We start from the raw sequence: 20,981 nt of genomic DNA, 5'->3' as shown, positions 1-20,981 counted from the left end.
TCTCTCATGTTAATAAACTAATCTTAAAAAATAAAAAGATATGCTCCCTTAACTGCAATAAGTCAGTCTTCCCTGGGGAGACTTCATAACTCAAGATGGCCTTCCTCTGTGAGAAACAATTAGGAAAGGAATTTTCTTGGGGCCAGTGGTGGTGCACCTAGCTGAGCACATATGTTACAATGCACAAGGACCTGGGTTTGAGCCCCCAGGCCCCACTTGCAGAAGGAAAGCTTTGTGAGTGATGAAGCAGTGCTGCCAGTGTCTCTCCTTCTCCCTCTCTATCTCCCCCTATCCTCTCTACTTCTGGCTGTCTCAATCCAATAGATAAAGATAATTAAAGGAATTTTCTCTGGGTGAAACAATTACATGAACCAGAACTAGGCTCCTTCTCCCCTGGGCTTGTTCAGCTCTGCCCAGGTAGGAGATGGGAGCTATGGCAGCTTCTAAGGTGAGAAAGAGCCACCCTCCACACCTGTCCCCACAGGAGTCCTTACGTCACTGAAGTGCGGCAGTAGGGCCTGCAGCATCTCCACACAGAAGGAGCTGCCCGTCAGCTTGCGGTCCTGCCCCTTGAAGATGGCCTTGAGGTTCTCCACTGCCTCCACCACCAACTGCCCGTCAATGCTCTTCAGGCCCTTCACCATGGAGGGGAGGAGGGCCTGCACCTTGGCAGTCTGTGAGACAGGGGCATGTAGAATGAGCCAGTCTTTGAACTGGAAACCTAGTTCTTGGAGAGGAAGTAGGTGAAGCAAGTCGCACCTGCAGGCCTTTGCTTCAACCCTGCCTACAATGCCTCTCTCAAGCTCGTCCTGTCCCCAAACTCCATCAGGAGTGACCATGTGAGTGTACTATGGCCCTGGGTGGGGAGCTCTGAACCGGGTGCTACAGTATCTCTTCCTCTCTGTCTTACTGTCTGAAAAAGGCAGGCCCCAGTGTGAGGTCCTGGAGATGCAAAGGAAGAAGAAGAAAAAGAAAAAGAAAAAGAAAAAGAAAAAGAAAAAAAGCTAATGATGCAATATTTGGAAACATCCCTGGGGCCTGGTGGTGGCACACTGGATTAAGTGTACATAGTACTAAGCACAAGGACTCACACAAGGATCCGGGTTTGAGCCCCAGATCCCCACCTGCTGGGGGGGGGGGTTGCTTCACAAGCAGTGAAGCAGATCTGCAGGTGTCTCTCTCTCTCCCTCTCTCTATTTACCCCCTCTTTCAATTTGTCTTTGTCCTATCCAATAAAATGGAAAAAAACGGTCACCAGGAGCAGTGGATTTGTAGTGCCGGCACCAAGCCCCAGTGATAACCCTGGAGTCGAAGAAAGAAAGGCAGGGTGGAAGTAAGGAAGGAAGGATGGAAGGAAGGAAGGAAGGAAAGAAGGAAGGGAGGAAGGAAGGAAGGCTTCATGTCCAAAAACAGATGAATGGTTAAAGACATTGTGGTATATATACACAATGGAATACTACACAGCTGTATGAAATGATGACATATTCTCCTTTGGTGCAGCACGGAAGGAACTAAAGAGTAATATGTTGGATAAACTAAACCAGAGAAGGTGAAGGACGTATAGCAGATGATCTCACTCACAGATGGGAGATGGGCTCTAAGAAACCAAGCAAAAAGCAATAATGGACTGAGTCTGCCACAACAGATTCAGGGACTCAGAAGGTGGGCAGGGGAGGAGCACTGAGGAGAAGCAGCGAGTCTCCACCCCCGTGGTAGATTAAGATAGAGGCTTGGTGGAAGGTGACATGATAACTATTTTGGAGACATGTACCCTTGTGACACAATCCTGTAAATGAACATTTCCTCAATAAAGTGATATTGGAACAGGGGGGTGTTAGTGTTGCTACTAACGATGTAGCAACACTCTGGGTCTCAATTTCTTAATCTGCAAAAGAAGAGTATGCAAGGCCTTCTGTAGCACCATCCACACACAGCACTCCAGGGTCATTGCGAAAGATCTGGATCACAAACCATCTCAGAAAGAAGATGGCGCACAGGAAAGGACACGAAGCCACAGAGATAAGGACACAGCTGGGCTCTGACTCCAGCTGCTGTGAGGTAAGCCAGGCCCTACCGTCCCACCAACTCGGGGGTCTGCCAGGACCAGGGACTCCTCCCCACTCACCTTCTCTGTCCTGCGGGCCAGGATCATTAGGCCTCTAATAGACAGCACCTTCATGATGGGATCCTGGTGTATGAGGCCTTCCGCCATGCGGCCCAGAGAGTACTCCTCGGGGATCCGCCGCACCTGCTCCATCTGGAGGAGCTGAGCAAAGTCACAGCCATTATTTCCCAGGGCCAAGGTGGCAGGGCCCCTCTCCTCCCCATGCACTGCCTGGGCACAACTGCCTTGGCTCCAGCACTGTCCAGAACAAGCACATTCTAAGTGAAGAAGCTGGAGTGACCATATTTAAAAAGGGAGCAGGTGAAACTGATTTTAGAGATAGATGCTATTTAAGTCAGTATATCCACAACATTATCTTTTCAAGGTGTAAATAACATAAAAGTTGTTGATAGGTCTTTCTTTCTTTTTTTTTTTAATTCTAAATAACAATGGCCACTTATTTTCAAAGAGTTATTTCTTTATTTTATTAGACAGGGAATGAAGAAGGCCAGAGCTACCCTGGCATGTGGAGGGAGGGAGGGATAGAGGGATGAAGGGAGGGAGGACACCAGATCACTGCTCAGCTGTGACGCTCCAGCCTCAGACAGACAAGCTGTTTCTTTAACAAGCTAAATTATCTCCCCAGCCCTCACATTCTTTTTAACACCAGTGGTGGTGCAGCAGATTTTCATGGCCGAGGCACCAGATGTCCCAAAGTCAATCCCTGAACCACTATAAACCAGGGCTGAACAGTGCTCTGGTAAAGAAAAAGGAGAAAAAGGGGGCGGGGTGGGGGGGTAGAGAAGGAAAGGAAAAGAGCTTTAGTTAAAATCTGGTGTGAAGGGGACCGGGTGGTGGCGCACTTGGTTGAGTGCACATATTACAGTGAGCCAGGATCCAGGCTTGAGCTCCTGATCCCCGCCTGCAGGAGGAAAGCTTTGCAAGTGGTAAAGCAGAGCTGCAGTTGTCTCTTTCTCCCTCTCTATCACCCCTTCTCTCTCGATTTCTGGCTGTCTCTATCCAATAAATAAGTAAAGATTTAAAAAATATATATATATGGTCACTCACACACACAGTAGTGCTGACAACCCAAGGGCTCTCCAGGCTCCCCAGCCATCAAAGAGCATGTCTGGTTATCCACAGTCACAGGACCAGGACTCCTCGGTTTTCAGTCAGACTGCAGTGCTGACTTTCCCGGAGTGAGTGAGCCAGTGAGTGCCCACCCTGAAGATTAGAACTACCCTGCCAAAGCAAGTAAATCTCAGGGGCTCACCTCTCCAGAGCCTTACCCCACTAGGGAAAGACAAAAACAGGCTGGGGGTATGGATTGACACCATATCCAGTGGAGAAGTAATTATGGAAGCCAGACCTTCCACCTTCTGCACCTTATAAAGAATATTGGTCGATACTCCCAGAGGGATAAAGAATAGGGAAGTTCCAGTGGAGGGGATTGGACACAGAACTGTGATAGTGGGAACTCTGTGGAATTGTAACCCTGTTATCTTACAATATAATTATTATTGAATCACTAATTAAAAATTTTAAAACATAGCAACATAGCAGATGTCCACATTCTGCTCAAAGAGGCTTTTTAAAAATATTTTATTTATTTTAATGAGAGAGAGAGAGAGAGAGAGAGAGAGACCGACCGACCGGAGCACTGCTCAGCTCTGCCTTATGGTGGTGCTGAGGATTAAACCAGGGACCTCAAAGCCTCAGGCATGAAAATTTCTTGCATTGCCGGTCCCTGTTCAGGCACCATTATGCAGGGCTAGCTTCGCGGGAGGGAGGGAGAGAGGACCAGGGACTCATGGCTGAATGGTACACAGTTCAGTCTTTATTCATGTGGAACACAGCACAATCTAAGCTATCTCTAATCCCAATCCTGTCCTTATATATCCTGAGGTGGAAGAGTCAGGTCCGAAGAGAATGTACGTAGGATAGGGGGTGGGGAGAAGGAAAAAGCGTGCAAAACAGTGAGGATTAAACCAATGCCCTGGAGGCAGGGTGGTGCTTAGTTAACAGTGGCTATGTAAATAGAATACAGTGTTAAGCAGGGGGGGATTAAACCAACGAAACAGAAGGGGTCTTAGAAGCAGAATTTAGAAGCAGACCAACATTGCATAACCATTATGTTACCTCTCGTGCTCTCTAACAGCTTTATGTGAACTCATTCCAGCTTCAATAAGACCCTTGGAGAGGAAAAATCCATTGTTTCCATAATACAAGTGAGGAAACTGAGGCACAGGCAGATAAGTATTAGAGTGCAGGATTTGCATGCTTAAGATCCCAGAAGTCCAAGGTTCAATTGCTGTCACCACTTCAAACCAAGACAGAGCTGAGTGGTCTCAATCTCTCTCCTACCTCTCTCTCATAAAAAATAAAAAAAAATAGAGCTTTTAAAATTAAATAATGAAGTTTAAAAGGAGAAGTATTTTTGAATGAAATTCAGCCATGTGCTACACTTTGAAGACACCATGTGGAATAAGTCAGGCAAAAAGACAAATACTGTGATTCCCTTTTATAAAATCTAGAGCGGTCACACTGAGATAGAGAAGGGAGAATGATAGCTGCCAGCATCTGGGGTGGGGTTGGGTGGAGAAGCTGCTGTTTGATGGGGAACAGAACTCTGGCTTTAAAGACAGATGGAAAAGTTTTTTGGGGGGAGAAGGGGCAGAGTCAGGCAGAAGAAGACACACACACAGAGAGAGAGAGAGAGAGAGAGAGAGAGAGAGAGAGAGACATCTAAATACCAAAGCTTCCTTTAATGAGGTGGGGCCTGGATGCAAACCCGGGGCTGTGCACATGGCAAAGCAGTGCACTACTCCCCTAAGCAATTTCACTGGTCCAGTGGAAAACTTCTAGAGATGGACAGTGGTGATGGCTGCACGGCAATGTGGATGATGTCACCAGACTACTTTCATACTGGCTGCATGCTAAATGATACAGAGTAATATTTACGACTGCAGGGCAGAGCCAGCCTCACCATCATTTCTCCAACCTCACATCTCAAGTCTGGTGTCTGGCACATGGTGACGCTCAGCAAAGGGGAATCCAGGAAGGAAGAGTGGAAGAGGATGGAAGAGGAGGAGGGAGCCCTGCTAGGTGCTTATTACCAAGGGTAGCCAAGCTCAGGCAGACTGAGCTGGGAAGTACTCTGCACAGAGAGACTGATGAGTAAAGTGCCCTGAGAGCTCTGCCTGGGTAAGCCAGGGAGACACCCCCCCCACACACTGCCCCCAGTACCTCCACGTAGAAGGCGGTGGCGGTGATCTTGTGCTTTTCGTCCCCCCGCTCCAGGAGTGGGATCAGCAGGTAGAGGATGCGGCACAGCTCCTGGCAGGAGTAGTGCACCATGGCCCTGGGGCGAGGGAACAGAAACAGACCCTCAGGCTCTCCAGCAGGCACTGGTGCACCCAGCTGAACACACACCACACATGTTACTGTATGAAAGGCCCTGTGGGTTCAAGCCCCCGCTCGTCAGCTACAGGAGGGACACTTCATAAGCAGTGAAGCCGATCTGCAGGTGTCTCTCTCCCTCTCTCCCTCTCTCCTCCCCTCTCAATTTCTCAATTTCTCTCTGTTGCATCAAATAAAAAATAGAAAGATAGGGAGTGCAATGGTCTCTGGGAGCTGTGAATGTGTCGTGCAGATACTGAGCCCCAACAATAACCCTGGTGGCAATTAAGAAGAAAAAGAAAAGAAAATGAGAATAAAAAACTAAATGCATATTCTCAGGCACCCACTGCAGTCCCACTGGACTGAAAGGTGAGGTGAACTCCAGCATCAGCATCAGCAAGCCCTGGAGATGATTCTGAAGCACACACAAGCCAGAGGGCCACTGCATTATACTCCATGAGTCCATGGATCCAGGAAGCGGGGCGACAGCGAAAGTCTAGAATAAGACAACTGGGGTTCAAGTTCCAGGGTCAGCAATATAACTTGGATAGTGCACCTGTTTGGCCAGATACATGCCACAGCCCTGCCCCCAGTGCTAAAGAAACTTCAATGCTCTTCTCTCTCTCTCTCTCCCTCTCTCTCTCTCTGTTTCTCTCAATGTCAGTTCAAAGTAGTGAAGCCCCAGTGACAAAAAAATAATCTGTCTCCCCCCACTAGTTGTGGGACTTCAGGTAAATTCATTTCTGTGGGTCTCAGTGTATGATGGCAGTGCTGTTTTTAACAGTTGTGGTGAGACTTCAGTGAGATAATCTATGCAAATGGAGTTCTTTGCATGGTGCCTGGGTCTTAGTTAGAGTTCAATGAACATGACAGTACCTAGGACCAGGGAGAATGCCATCTTGGGCACCCAGTACGCTGAGCTAAGAAGCAGAACTAATCATCAAAGGTGACTTTTCTATGCCCCGTGGGTTCCAGACTATGGTTGAGGGATATCATAGTCACCAAGATCATCTAGAGGTTGCCAAGGACTTCTTTTAAAGTGTTTTCAAGTCTGACTGAGAATGCTCATATTTAGAAATAAATGAGTATTTAAATCATGTCTTCTTTCTTTCTTTTTTGGTTTTATGGTGGTTCAGGGTATTGAACCTGAGAATTTAGAGCTTCAGACATTAGAGTCTGTTTGCATGACCATTATGCTATCTTCCCTACCTTCCTTTTCCTTTCTTTTCTTCCTTTCTTTCCTTCTATCTTTCTCTCTTCCTTTCTCTCTCTCTTTCTTTCCTTCTTTTTTTCTCTCTTCCTTTCTTTCTTCCTTTCTTCTCCTTCTTCTTTTCATCACCATAAGTGTTACTGTTAGGGCCTGGTGCCTACACAATGATTCCACTGCTCCTGCTGATAATTTTTTCTTTTTCTTTTCTTCCTTTCTTTCTTTCTTTCTTTCTTTCTTTCTTTCTTTCTTTCTTTCTTTCACCCCTTCTGTTTTCTTTCTTGATTTCTCTTCTTTTTTTTTTAATATTTATTTATTTATTGGATAGAGACAGCCAGAAATCAAGAGGGAAGTGGATGATAGAGAGGGAGATAGACAGAGAGACACCTGCAGCACTGTTTCACCACTTTCGAAGCTTTCCCCTTGCAGGTGGGGACCGGGGTCTCGAACCTGGATCCTTGCTCATTGTAACATGTGTGCTCAACCAGGTACTCCACCACTTGGCCCCTTTCTCTTTTGTTTTATAGGGCATAGAGAAATTGATAGGGAAGGGAGATAGGGAGAGAGACAGAGACACACCTGCAGACCTGCTTTACCACTTGTGAAGCTTCCCCTCTGCAGATGGGGACCAGGAACTTGACCTGACAAAGGAACCCTCCTACACTGCTGGTGGGAATGTCAGTTGGTCCAACCTCTGTGGAGAACAGTCTGGAGAACTCTCAGAAGGCTAGAAATGGACCTACCCTATGACCCTGCAATTCCTCTCCTGGGGATAGATCCTAAGGAACTCAATACATTCATCCAAAAAGATCTGTGTACACATATGTTCTTGGCAGCACAATTTGTAATAGCCAAAACCTGGAAGCAACCCAGGTGTCCAACAACAGATGAGTGGCTGAGCAAGTTGTGGTCTATATACACAATGGAATACTACTCAGCTGTAAAAAACGGTGACTTCACCATTTTCAGGCGATCTTGGATGGACCTTGAAAAATTCATGTTATGTGAAATAAGTCAGCAACAGAAGAATGAATATGGGATGATCTCACTCTCAGGCAGAAGTTGAAAAACAAGATCAGAAACAAAAACACAAGTAGAACCTGAAATGGAATTGGCATATCTCACCCAAGTAAAAGAATCTGGGGTGAGTGGGTGGGGAGAATACAGGTCCATGAAGGATGATAAATGACATAGTGGGGGTTATATTGTTAAATGGGAAACTGGGGAATGTTATCCATGTACAAACTATTGTATTTACTGTTGAATGTAAAACATTAATTCCCCAATAAATAAATAAATTTAAAAAAAAATAAAGGAACTTTACCTGAGTCCTTGTTCACTGTAATGTGTGCTTTCAACTGGGTCACTACTGCCCACCCCCACAAAACATGTTTTCTTAAAAAAAAAACTATTATACAGCAAAACCTAACAAAGGGACTTTTCAAAGTTAACCCAATTATCAAATAATGTGATGATAACAATAACTAGCCATTGTCTTCTTGAACCCTAGACAGCAGGGACCTCACATTTCCACTATAGAGCCTATATTTCCCCCAGTCCTGGAACCTTAGGGTAGAGCCCACTTTCCCGCATGCTTCTCCCAATCCATATCAAATAATATTGCATCCACTGATCGCAACCTAATCAACGCAACGAGTGCCACCTCAACATGCTTCAGCTCAGACTGTGTCCAGAGACTTCAGGTGTGTAATGACAACCCTTCAGCTTCATTACTTGGGTGAGACCTTTCCTTTCATAGTATTCTCTAATTCCATCCCAGGTGGTTCACTCACTTCCAACCAAGTCCCAAACCCTAGATATAGACCAGGTTCCATGAGATAGAGCATATGTTCACATGTATCTATAAACTAGGGCAAAATATATACCTGAAAGCAGAAGTACACTAGATTTTGCAGTGAGTACCCCTCCCAACACTTCCTCTCCACTATTCCAACCTTTGGGTCCATGATTCTTCAACAATTTGTTTGGCTTTGTATGTTAACTCTCTTTTCAGCCACCAGATTCCAGATGCCATCAGGATGCCGGCCAGGCTTCCCTGGACTGAAGACCCCACCAATGTGTCCTGGAGCTCTGCTTCCCCAGAGACCCACCCTACTAGGGAAAGAGAGAGGCAGACTGGGAGTATTCAACCAGTCAACACCCATGTTCAGCGGGGAAGCAATTACAGAAGCCAGACCTTCCACCTTCTGCAATCCACAACGACCTTGGGTCCATGCTCCCAGAGGGATAGAAAATGGAAAAGCTGGGAGTCGGGCTATAGCACAGCGGGTTAAGCGCAGGTGGCGCAAAGCACAAGGACTGGCATAAGGATCCCGGTTCGAACCCCGGCTCCCCACCTGCAGGGGAGTTGCTTCACAGGCGGTGAAGCAGGTCTGCAGGTGTCTATCTTTCTCTCCTCCTCTCTGTCTTCCCCTCCTCTCTCCATTTCTCTCTGTCCTATCCAACAACGACAACAACAATAATAACTACAACAATAAAACAACAAGGGCAACAAAAGGGAATAGAATAAATAAATAAAAAAAAAAGAAAATGGAAAAGCTATTGGGGATGGGATGGAATATGGAGATTGGGTGGCGGGAACTCTGTGGAGTTGTACCCCTCCTATCCTACGGTTTTGTTAATGTCTACTTTCTTAAATAAATAATAAAAAAAAACCACTAATCTTCACACCAGAACTTGGAGGTGGGTCCTACTTTTATTATGTCAGTTGCAAAACAAAAGAAAATATGGTTAATTTATGAATGAATGAAAGAGGAAACCAGAGCATCACTCTGGTGGTATGAGAATAGGACTCACACTCAGGACCTCACTCTGGCAAGTCCTGTCCTCTTCCACTGTGCCACCTCCTCGCACAGCTGGGAGCTGGTGAGTTAAGGAGCAGAGTTGCCCCAGAGACACCCTCCCACAGTTCTTTAGCTGCCCACCATCTCTGTGGTCACTGTGGAGGCCACAGAGGAAGGAGCTGTAGAAAGTGTCCAAGAATTCTGCCACTACCATGTCCAGGCAGCAGCTCACACTCACCCCAAAGTTCGGTCACCTTTCCCAAGTGCACCCCACCCACCATGGATGGCACACTCCTGGCCATAGACAGAGGAAGGAGGGTCTTGTCCGGGGAAAAAACACAAACACAGGTCTCTCTGAAGACGCTGAGCTGCGCCCATCCCCCCACCCCCCACTCACCTGGCCAGCAGGGACACCCCCCGGTGGTGGTTCTCCGCCTGCTCCATAAGCTCCCAGCCACGCTGGTCCTCCAGAAAGGTGGCCTCGTAGGAGCAGCCCATCTTCAGCAGCAGGGTTTTCACCACTTTGACCACCCAGCTGCCAAGACAAGGAAGCAGACACCTCATGAAGCCCAGCTGGCTACACCCCACACCCCCACCATCAGCACCTGTCTGGTCAGAAAAAACCCTCTACTTTCTCTTCAGGTGAGACAGCTGGGTTTAGTGCACCTGCCAAAGGTGGCTTTGTAAATATATAACTGTGCACCTTGAGAAAGAGACAGTAAAGAGAAGCAGAATGGATTCCTCTTCACCCCAGTCTTCCATGTCCCTTACTGGGTAGATCAGAGGACGAGGCAGGATCCATTCTCCTTGCCCTCCACTCCCCTCCCTGAGGTCTAGGACAGGCACCCTGGGAACAGTTCTCTCTGGCCCCATGGACCAAGTCCTCCCTTCCTCGGGATCCTTAGGGAATGATTTCCAAGCTGAAAATGAGCCTGGCAGAAGTTCTCAAGGAACTTTATAGCCTCAGTAATAAGCCTGGTGGGAAAAAAAAAAAAAAGCAGAGTTGAGAGTCCGGTGGTGGCACACCAGGTTAAGCACACAAAGCACAAACCTCAAGGATCCGCTCGCTCAAGGATCTCAGTTTGAGCCCCTGGCTCCCCATCTGTAGGGGGCTCGCTTCACAAACGGTAAAGCAGGTCTACAGGTGTCTTGCTGTCTCCTCCCTCCCTCTTTATCTTCCCCTCCCCTCGCAATTTCTCTATGTCCTATTAAGGTAAAAAAAAAAAATATACAGGGGCTGGGCGGTAGCACAGCAAGTTAAGCGGACATGGCACAAAGCACAAGGGCCGGCTCTCCACCTGCAGGGGGGTCACTTCACAATTGGTGAAGCAGGTCTGCAGGTGTCTATCTTTCTCTTCCCTTCTCTTTCTTCCCCTCCTCTCTCCATTTTTCTCTGTCCTATCCAACAACAACAATAGCAATAACAACAACAATAATAATGATGACAATAAACAACAAGGACAACAAAAGGGAAAAAATGGCCTCCAGGAAGAGTGGATTCTTAGTGCAGGCACTGAGCCCCAGCAATAACCTTAGAGGCAAAAAAAATAAAATAAAATAAAAGGCCTCCAGGAGCAGTGGATTCATAGTGCTGGCACTGAGCCCCAGACATAGCCCAGGAGGAAAAAAAAAAAGGCAGAGTTGATACTGTTATAAGACTGTGGTGGAGGGATGACGTCTATGTACCACTTCCCTTCTCAAACAGTTGCTGAGAATACACACAATAGAAACCCCAAAAGGAAAAGACAGACAAACTTGATTATATAAACATTTAAAGTTTTGGGATGATGAAATTCCCTAAAGAATAGGTTCAGGCTAAGTGCATTACAAGTGACAAAGTGTTGAGATCCTTCATACGTAAAGAGTTCTTCCTCAACTATCCTCTATCAAACTGAGCAAAGAACAGTGCAGGTTGTTCACAGAAAAAAAAAAAATGCAACACAAGCAGCATTTAAACTTCATCCTTACAATAACTTGCAAACTAAAATGATAAGAAAACCATGTTTCCACTGTTAGACTGGCAAAGGTGTTTCAGACTATGTTGTGCTGGCAAGGGGGAGATTAGGACAAACTACCAGGCACTGCTGGAGGCAGCACCTCTTTGGGAAGAATCTGGCAAACTAAGTGCTTTAGAAGGCATTCTGTTTTTCCTTTTGTCACTCACTGGTCAAGAACTCTTTGTTTTGGGAGTAGGGTGGTAGCGCAGCAGCGCAAAGCACAAGGATTGGTGTAAGGATCCTGATCCCGATTCGAACCCCCGGGTCCCCACCTGCAGAGGAGTCACTTCACAGGCAGTGAAACAGGTCTGCAGGTGTCTATCTTTCTCTCCCCCTCTCAGTCTTTGTCTCCTCTATTTCTCTCTGTCTTATCCAACAGCAACGACGACATCGATAATAATAATGACTACAACAATAAAACAACAAGGGCAATGAAAGGGAATAAATAAGTATTTAAAAAATAAAAAGGACTCTTTGTTTCAGGCAACACTGAGGAATGAACATAGGTTAGTGCATAGTGAGGACTGCTGTGCAGTCTCCCAGGATTGGGTGTTATTTTTTTTTTCATTCTCTATTTTATTTTTGAGCTTTTTTTTTCTCCCCAGGGTTATTGCAGGGACTTAGTGCCAGCATTACAAACTGACTGGTCCTGGCAGCCATTTTTTCCATTTTATTGGCTAGGACAGAGACAAATTGAGAGAGGAGGGGAAGATACAGAGAAAGAGAGAAAGATAGACACCTACAGACCTAATTCACCATTTGTGAAGCGTCCCCTGCCCCTGCAGATGGGGAGCGGGGGGCTTGAACCCAGGTCCCTGTGTTAGTTCTTGCACTTGGAACAATGTGCACTTAAGCGGGTGCACCACCACCCAGACCTCATTTCTATTTAAAGATAATGAGAGAGCTACGAGCAGCAGATCACTTTCTCTCCTCTCCTTTCCTCTCCCGGATCAACTAGGAATACCAAAGGAGACCACCTGGACCGAAACAAGACAGGAATAGAATGACCACAGGAACCCAGTAAATCACCGGTGAGTACAAACACGTGTGGCTGGTGACAGAGAGGAGAGAGGAGCCTAAAGAGAGATTAAGTGACTGCTAACAGTTCAGCAGTTTATCAGTTGAGACACCACCTCCAGTCTGCTCCACCAACAAGGGGACAGCTTAAGGGAGGAGAGGACTCCCCAGAGACTCACCAAGTGCAACTCTGAGTCTCCATTGCTACTACCCTCAGAATCTGGAGCAGCGACAGGAAGGGACACCAGGGGACAGAGATCTAACCAGGAAAGTCAGAAGACCTATACCTCAGTGGCATAGCTGAAGGGCTGTGAAAGTCTCTTTGCATAACTACTGGATTATCTCTGCCACACCCTGCTTTATCTCTTGGTCAGGAGTCAGTGATTAAGCTAAGAAGCCTATTGATAGTTTAAAAGCCCTCAGGCTCCCATAGCCTACAGGGAAGAAAAAAAAGAAAGAAAGAGGCTTTTAAACCACTGAGTTCCAACTCAGGGATTGAAATAACTGTTAACTTCCACCACTGTGAACCCTTTAATTAACTTACTTAGACACAAGTCAATCCAGGCAATAGTGATCAATAATTTGAAAATTACTGATAAAGGGAAATCATAACATAATATATAAAATGGTTAAAACAACAAGAAAAAATATTGGAGAATCGAACCAGGACAAGAGTCCAGCCAAAAGTCCTCCAGAGGGTGAAGCACAAAATAACGAGTTCAACATCCAAACATCAGCTAAGGAAATAATAACAGGAGTGTGTAAAGAATTTGAAAAAATTGTGATCAGAAATGCAGGAACAACAAATGAGAATATGGAAGAAAATACTAATTATCTCATGGTTATTAGAGAGCTGAAAACTGAAATCGCTGAGCTAAGAAGGCAACTAGCTGAACAAGCTAAAACAGTATCAGAGCAGGGCAACAAAATAGATGAACTCCAGAAAACAGTAGAGGGCAGAGAGAATAGAATCTATGAGGCTGAAGACAGAATTAGCAAGATTGAGGATGAATTAGAGACAACTAAAAAAGAAGTAAGAGATCTCAAAAAGAGATTAAGAGATGCTGAAAACAACAACAGAGTCCTATGGGATGACTTCAAAAGAAACAATATATGCATTATTGGCATACCAGAGGAAGAAAGAGAAGGAGAGGAAGAAAGCATTTTCCAGGCCATAGTAGCTGAAAACTTCTCTAGTCTAGACAACATCAAAGACATAAAAATTCAAGAAGCCCAGAGGGTCCCAAACAGAATTAACCCAGACCTAAAGACACCAAGACATATCATACTTAGAATGGAAAGGAATAAGGATAAAGAAAGGATCCTGAAGGCTGCAAGAGAAAAACAAAGAGTCACCTACAAAGGAAAACCCATAAGATTAGCAGCAGACTTCTCCATACAAACACTACAGGCCAGAAGAGAATGGCAAGATATCTATTGAGTGCTCAATGAGAAAGGCTTTCAGCCAAGAATACTATATCCTGCTAGACTGTCATTCAGACTAGATGGAGGCAACAAAGCCTTCTCAGACAAGCAACAGTTGAAGCAATCAACCATCACCAAGCCTGCCCTGAAAGAAGTTCTGAAAGGTCTCCTATAAACAACCAGACCACCAAAAATAGGACATATATCAAAACACTCTAAAACTCTACAAGAATGGCGTTAAAATATCTTCAATCTTTGATATCAATAAATGTCAATGGCCTGAATTCACCTATTAAAAGACACAGAGTAGGAAGATGGATCAGAAAATACAACCCAACAATATGCTGTCTACAGGAAACCCACCTAACTCAACAAGACAAACACAGACTTAAAGTGAAAGGATGGAAAACTATCATACAAGCCAATGGCCCACAAAAAAGGGCAGGAGCAGCTATTCTCATATCTGACATGATAGACTTTAAAACAGATAAGATTAAAAAAGATAGGAATGGACACTACTTAGATCAGTCAATCAAGAGGACTTAACAATTATTAACATCTATGCACCCAATGAGAAGCCATCTAAATACATCAAACTTCTACTGAAAGAGCTACAGCAATATATTAACAGTAACACAATCATAGTAGGGGACTTCAACACCCCACTCGCTCAACTTGACAGATCATCCAGGCAGAAAATCAATAAAGACATAAGGGAGCTAAATTAAGAGATAGATAAACTAGAACTATTGGACATTTTCAGAGTCATTAATCTCAAGAAACTGGAATACACATTTTGTTCAAATCCACATGGGTCATTCTCAAGGATAGACCATATATTAGACCACAAAGATAGCATCAGCAAATTCAAGAGAATTGAAATCATCCCAAGCATCTTCTCAGACCACAGTGGAATTAAACTAACACTTATCAATAAACAAAAAATTAGTAACAGTGCCAAAATGTGGAAGCTCAACAGTACACTTCTTAACAACTTCTGGGTCAAAGAGGAAATCAAGGAAGAAATCAAAATGTTTCGAGAGTTCAATGAAAATGAAGACACAAGCTATCAAGATATTTGGGACACAGCTAAAGCAGTCCTAAGAGGGAAGTTCATAGCTATACAAGCACACATTAGGAAACAAGAAAAAGCACAAATAAACAGCCTGATTGCACATCTTAAAGACCTAGAAGAAGAACAACAAAGGAACCCTAAAGCAATGAGAAGGACAGAAATCACTAAAGTTAGGGCAGAAATAAATAACATTGAGAATAGGAAAACCATACAAAAGATCAATGAAAGTAAATGTTGGTTCTTCGAAAGAGTAAACAGAATCGACAAACATTTAGCCAGACTCACAAAACAAAAAAGAGAGAAGACCCAAATAAATCGGATAGTAAATGAAAGGAGATATCACAACAGACACCGCAGAAATTCAACATATCATGCGAGGCTTCTATGAACAACTATATGCCACCACGCTAGAGAACCTGGAAGAAATGGATGATTTCCTAGATACCTACCAACTTCCAAAACTAAGTAAAGAGGAAGTGGATAACATGAACAGGCCCATCACAGCTAATGAAATTGAAACAGTTATCAAAAATCTCCCAAAAAATAAAAGTCCTGGACCAGATGGTTTTACAAATGAATTCTGCAAAACCTTCAAAGAAGAACTAATACCTCTACTTTTAAAAATCTTCCAGAAGATTGAAGACACTGGAATACTCCCTGCCAGCTTCTATGAAGCCAACATCACCCTGATACCAAAAGCAGACAGGGACACAACCAAAAAAGAAAACTACAGACCAATATCTCTGATGAACATAGATGCGAAAATATTAAACAAAATTCTAGCCAACCGGATACAGCAGTATATCAAAAAGATTGTTCATCATGACCAAGTGGGGTTTATCCCTGGCATGCAAGGTTGGTTTAATATGCGTAAATCAATCAATGTGATCCACCACATCAACAAAAGCAAGACCAAAAACCACATGGTCATATCAATAGATGCAGAGAAAGCCTTTGACAAAATACAACATCCTTTTATGATCAAAACACTACAAAAAATGGGAATAGATGGAAAATTCCTCAAGATAGTGGAGTCTATATATAGCAAACCAACAGCCAACATCATACTCAATGGTGAAAAACTGGGCTGCCCACTATCACCATTACTATTCAACATAGTGTTGGAAGTTCTTGCCATAGCAATCAGACAGGAGCAAGGAATTAAAGGGATACAGATTGGAAGAGAAGAAGTCAAACTCTCCTTATTTGCAGATGACATGATAGTATACATAGAAAAACCTAAAGAATCCAGCAAGAAGCTTTTGGAAATCATCAGGCAATACAGTACGGTGTCAGGCTATAAAATTAACATTCAAAAGTCAGTGGCATTCCTCTATGCAAACACTAATTTAGAAGAACATGAAATCCAGAAATCAATTCCTTTTACTATAGCAACAAAAACAATAAAATATCTAGGAGTAAATCTAACCAAGAAAGTGAAAGACTTGTATACTGAAAATTATGAGTCACTACTCAAAGAAATTGAAAAAGACACAAAGAAGTGGAAAGATATTCCATGTTCATGGGTTGGAAGAATTAACATCATCAAAATGAATATATTACCCAGAGCCATCTACAAATTTAACGCTATCCCCATCAAGATCCCAAGCACATTTTTTAGAAGAATAGAACAAATGCTACAAATGTTTATCTGGAACCAGAAAAGACCTAGAATTGCCAAAACAATCTTGAGAAAAAAGAACAGAACCGGAGGCATCACACTCCCAGATCTCAAACTATATTATAGGGCCGCTGTCATCAAAACTGCTTGGTACTGGAACATGAATAGACACACTGACCAGTGGAATAGAATTGAGAGCCCAGAAATGAGGCCCCACACCTATGGACATCTAATCTTTGACAAAGGGGTCCAGACTATTCAATGGGGAAAGCAGAGTCTCTTCAACAAATGGTGTTGGAAACAATGGGTTAAAACATGCAGAAGAATGAAATTGAATCACTGTATTTCCCCAAATACAAAAGTAAATTCCAAGTGGATCAAGGACTTGGATGTTAGACCACAAACTATCAAATACTTAGAGGAAAATATTGGCAGAACTCTTTTCCACATAAATTTTTTTTAATTTTATTTATTTACTCCCTTTTGTTGCCCTTGTTGTTTTATTGTTGTAGTTATTACTGATGTCGTTGTTGTTGGATAGGACAGAGAGAAATGGAGAGAGGAGGGGAAGACAGAGAGGGGGAGAGAAAGACAGACACCTGCAGACCTGCTTCACCGCCTGTGAAGGGACCTGCCTGCAGGTGGGGGGCTGAGGGCTCGAACCGGGATCCTGACGCCGGTCCTTGAGCTTAGTGCCACCTGTGCTTAACCCGCTGCGCTACAGCCCGACTCCCCTCCACATAAATTTTAAAGACATTTTCAATGAAACGAATCAAATTACAAAGAAGACTAAGGCAAGTATAAACCTATGGGACTACATCAAATTAAAAAGCTTCTTCACAGCAAAAGAAACCATTACCCAAACGAAGAGACCTCTCACAGAATGGGAGAAGATCTTTACATGCCATACATCAGATAAGAGTTTAATAACCAACATATATAAAGAGCTTGCCAGACTCAACAACAAGACAACAAATAACCCCATCCAAAAATGGGGGAAGGACTTGGACAGAATATTCACCACAGAAGAGATCCAGAAGGCCGAGAAACACATAAAAAAATGCTCCAAGTCTCTGATTGTCAGAGAAATGCAAATCAAGACAACAATGAGATACCACTTCACTCCTGTGAGAATGTCATACATCAGAAAAGGTAACAGCAGCAAATGCTGGAGAGGGTGTGGGGTCAAAGTAACCCTCCTACACTGCTGGTGGGAATGTCAATTGGTCCAACCTCTGTGGAGAACAGTCTGGAGAACTCTCAGAAGGCTAGAAATGGACCTACCCTATGATCCTGCAATTCCTCTCCTGGGGATATATCCTAAGGAACCCAACACATCCATCCAAAAAGATCTGTGTACACATATGTTCTTAGCAGCACAATTTGTAATAGCCAAAACCTGGAAGCAACCCAGGTGTCCAACAACAGATGAGTGGCTGAGCAAGTTGTGGTCTATATACACAATGGAATACTACTCAGCTGTAAAAAATGGTGACTTCACCGTTTTCAGCCGATCTTGGTTGGACCCTGAAAAAATCATGTTGAGTGAAATAAGTCAGAAACAGAAGGACAAATATGGGATGATCTCACTCTCAGGCAGAAGTTGAATAACAAGATCAGAAAAGAAAACACAAGTAGAACCTGAAATGGAATTGGCGTATCGCACCAAAGTAAAAGACTCTGGGGTGGGTGGGTGGGGAGAATGCAGGTCCATGAAGGATGATAAATGACATAGTGGGGGTTGTATTGTTAAATGGGAAACTGGGGAATGTTATGCATGTACAAACTATTGTATTTACTGTTGAATGTAAAACATTAATTCCCCAATAAAGAAATAAATTTTAAAAAAATAGATAATTAGAAAGAGAAGAGAGGAAGAGAGAGACAGCAAAAGGAAGAAACACCAGAGCACTGTCCCACCATCCATGGAGCACCCTGGTACCAACTAAGGTGTCCCCATGTAGTGTCAGGACTTGAACCCAGGACCTTGCACTCTGCTAAGTGACTACTGTATATTTCTGCTCCACCTTAATACTTAAATGTAGGAATGTTTTAATGCACCTATCCTCCTTTGGGGAATTCATTCTACATATACCATCACGTGTGTGGCATCATGCAAACACGCCAACTCACTTTTTTTTTTATTTCTTTATTGGGGAATTAATGTTTTACATGACAACTCATTTTCAACACATTTATAATTGCAAAGGAATGAGAAGAGGACTTGGGTAAATAAATCACAGTCCTTCACAATTATGTACATAAAGATAATATAGGGTGGGGGTAGATAGCATAATGCTTATGCAAAGAGACTCTCTTGCCTGAAGCTCTGAAGTCCCATGTTCAATCCCCTGCACCACCATAATCCAGAGCTAAGCAGTGCTCTGGTAAAATAATAATAATAATAAATAATATACAGCTGTTGAAGCTAAAGAAGCATGGACTAGGAGACAGCTCACCTGCCAGGGTATGCATCTTATCATGTATGAAGCCCTATGTTTGAGCCCTGACACCACATGGGAGCACCATGGCAATCTGGGAAGCTCCATGAATGATGGGGCAGTGTTGTTGGTTATCTCCTGCTCTCTGCCTCTCTCCCTTTCTCTGCCTATCTCTATCTGAAACAAACAAAAAAAATCGGCATGTCAGTAATGAAATCATACATGTAGTAAGAGGCTTTATTACCACAAATACATAAGTAAACATAATTTTCTAAAATAAAAACTTTACACATGGTGATTTCCATAGTACATAATAGAAGCAAATGTCTACACCTGAGTGAGATCCACTGATGTGAAAGTAAAGACGAGAAGCTTGAGTGCTTATCTCTGCACAGGTCACCATCGGGACAGCAGGAAAGAGCTGGGGGGGAGGTTTTCTTTCCTTCCAGGGTTTTCACTGGGGCTCGGTGCCTCCACTACAAATCCACTGTTCCTGTGGCCATTTTTTTCCCATTTTATTGGATAGGACAGAGATAAATTGAGAGGGGGGAGGTAGAGAACGGGAGAGAAGCTGCTTCACAGCTGCAGGTGGGGAGCCAGGGGCTGGAACTGGGATCCTTGCACAAGTCCTCAAGCTTCGTACTATGTGCGCTTAACCGAGTGCGCCCCCACCCGACCCCCACCCATTTTTACTCTCTTGTGAGATTTTTATCCACGTGCATATGCCACGTACACCAGTTAATAGTTAGAAGTTAGATGATTGGTTGTAGCAAGGGAAGTAGCTCAGCAGGTAGTGTGCAAGACTTGCATGCATGAGGCTCTGGGTTCAATCCCCAGCACCACACAAGCGGGAACAGAGAGGTGCTCTGGCCTGCCTCTCTCTTGTGAAATAGTAAGTCTTTTTTTCTTCTGGTCACTGCCAAGGTTTTGCCACTCCAGGTTTACTTTAAGAGAACAGTGGGGGTGGGAGGGGAAAGATGTAGGTAGGGAAAGAGACCATACCACCAAAGATTCTTTCAAGCTGGGGGTGGAGGCTGGGTTCAATCCTGGATCATATGAATAGCAAAGCAGGTGCACTAGCGAGGTGAGCTATTACGCTGGCCCCATAAACAGTTTTTAAGGTTTACATATTTATTAATGAGAGAGAGATGGGGGGGGGGATGAGAACACACCAGAAGATCACTGGCATATTCAGAGCTAGGGATTGAACTTGGGACCTCAAGGTTTGAAGTCAAAAATTTCAGTCACTGTGCTATGGCCTACAGTGAATCTTAATTAAAAAATAATTAGGGAGTCAGGCGGTAGCGCAGTGGGTTAAGTGCTTGTGGCACAAAGCACAAGCACCGGCCTAAGGATCCCGGTTCGAACCCCCCGCTCCCCACCTGTAGGGGAATCGCTTCACAAGCGGTGAAGCAGGTCTGCAGGTGTCTCTCTTTCTCTCCCCCTCTCTGTCTCACCTTCCTCTCTCCATTCTAACAACAATGACATCAATAACAATAAAAACTACAATAACAGAAACAACAAGGACAACAAAAGAGAATAAATAAATACTTAAAAAAATTAACAGGGGCCTGGCGGTGGGGGTGCACAAGGACCCAGTCTAACACCCTGGTCCCCACCTGCAGCTGGGAAGATTCATGAGCAGTGAAGCAGTGCTGTAGGTCTCTCTCACTCTCTCTCTCTTTCACACACACACTCTCTCTCTGATCCTTTCCTCTTTCAATTTCTCTCTGACTCTATCAAGAAAAAAATGAAGTCACAGAGAGCAGTGAGCTCCAGTAAGGAAAAAAAAAAAAAAAAAGAAAAAGAAAGAAAGAAGGAAATAAAGTAGAAGAGAGAGAGAGAGAGAGAAAGGTTGGGTGACCAGGAAGCCAGCTCATTTGGGTAGAGC

At 44.1% G+C, this 20,981-nt stretch overlaps 1 protein-coding gene across 6 annotated transcripts in view; it reads right to left on the bottom strand.

Annotated features, from left to right (window-relative positions):
- The window catches only part of MROH7 (maestro heat like repeat family member 7), a 56,154-nt gene that overhangs the window by 8,038 nt on the left and 27,135 nt on the right, over nucleotides 1-20,981 (bottom strand). For all 6 annotated transcript variants that reach the window (XM_060206260.1, XM_060206262.1, XM_060206261.1 and 3 more), the window contains 4 exons: nucleotides 9,912-10,049; nucleotides 5,351-5,465; nucleotides 2,126-2,266; nucleotides 495-674 (listed from right to left, as the gene is read on the bottom strand). In XM_060206260.1, the coding sequence (XP_060062243.1) occupies nucleotides 495-674; nucleotides 2,126-2,266; nucleotides 5,351-5,465; nucleotides 9,912-10,049 (574 nt within the window). The remainder of the gene's footprint in view (nucleotides 1-494; nucleotides 675-2,125; nucleotides 2,267-5,350; nucleotides 5,466-9,911; nucleotides 10,050-20,981) is intronic.

This window comes from Erinaceus europaeus, chromosome 13 (genome assembly GCF_950295315.1).
Source record: "Erinaceus europaeus chromosome 13, mEriEur2.1, whole genome shotgun sequence".
In the NCBI taxonomy this organism is placed as follows: Eukaryota; Metazoa; Chordata; class Mammalia; order Eulipotyphla; family Erinaceidae; genus Erinaceus; species Erinaceus europaeus.
Note: the sequence above shows the minus strand (reverse complement) of the source record. Positions and strands in the feature narration are given on the sequence as shown.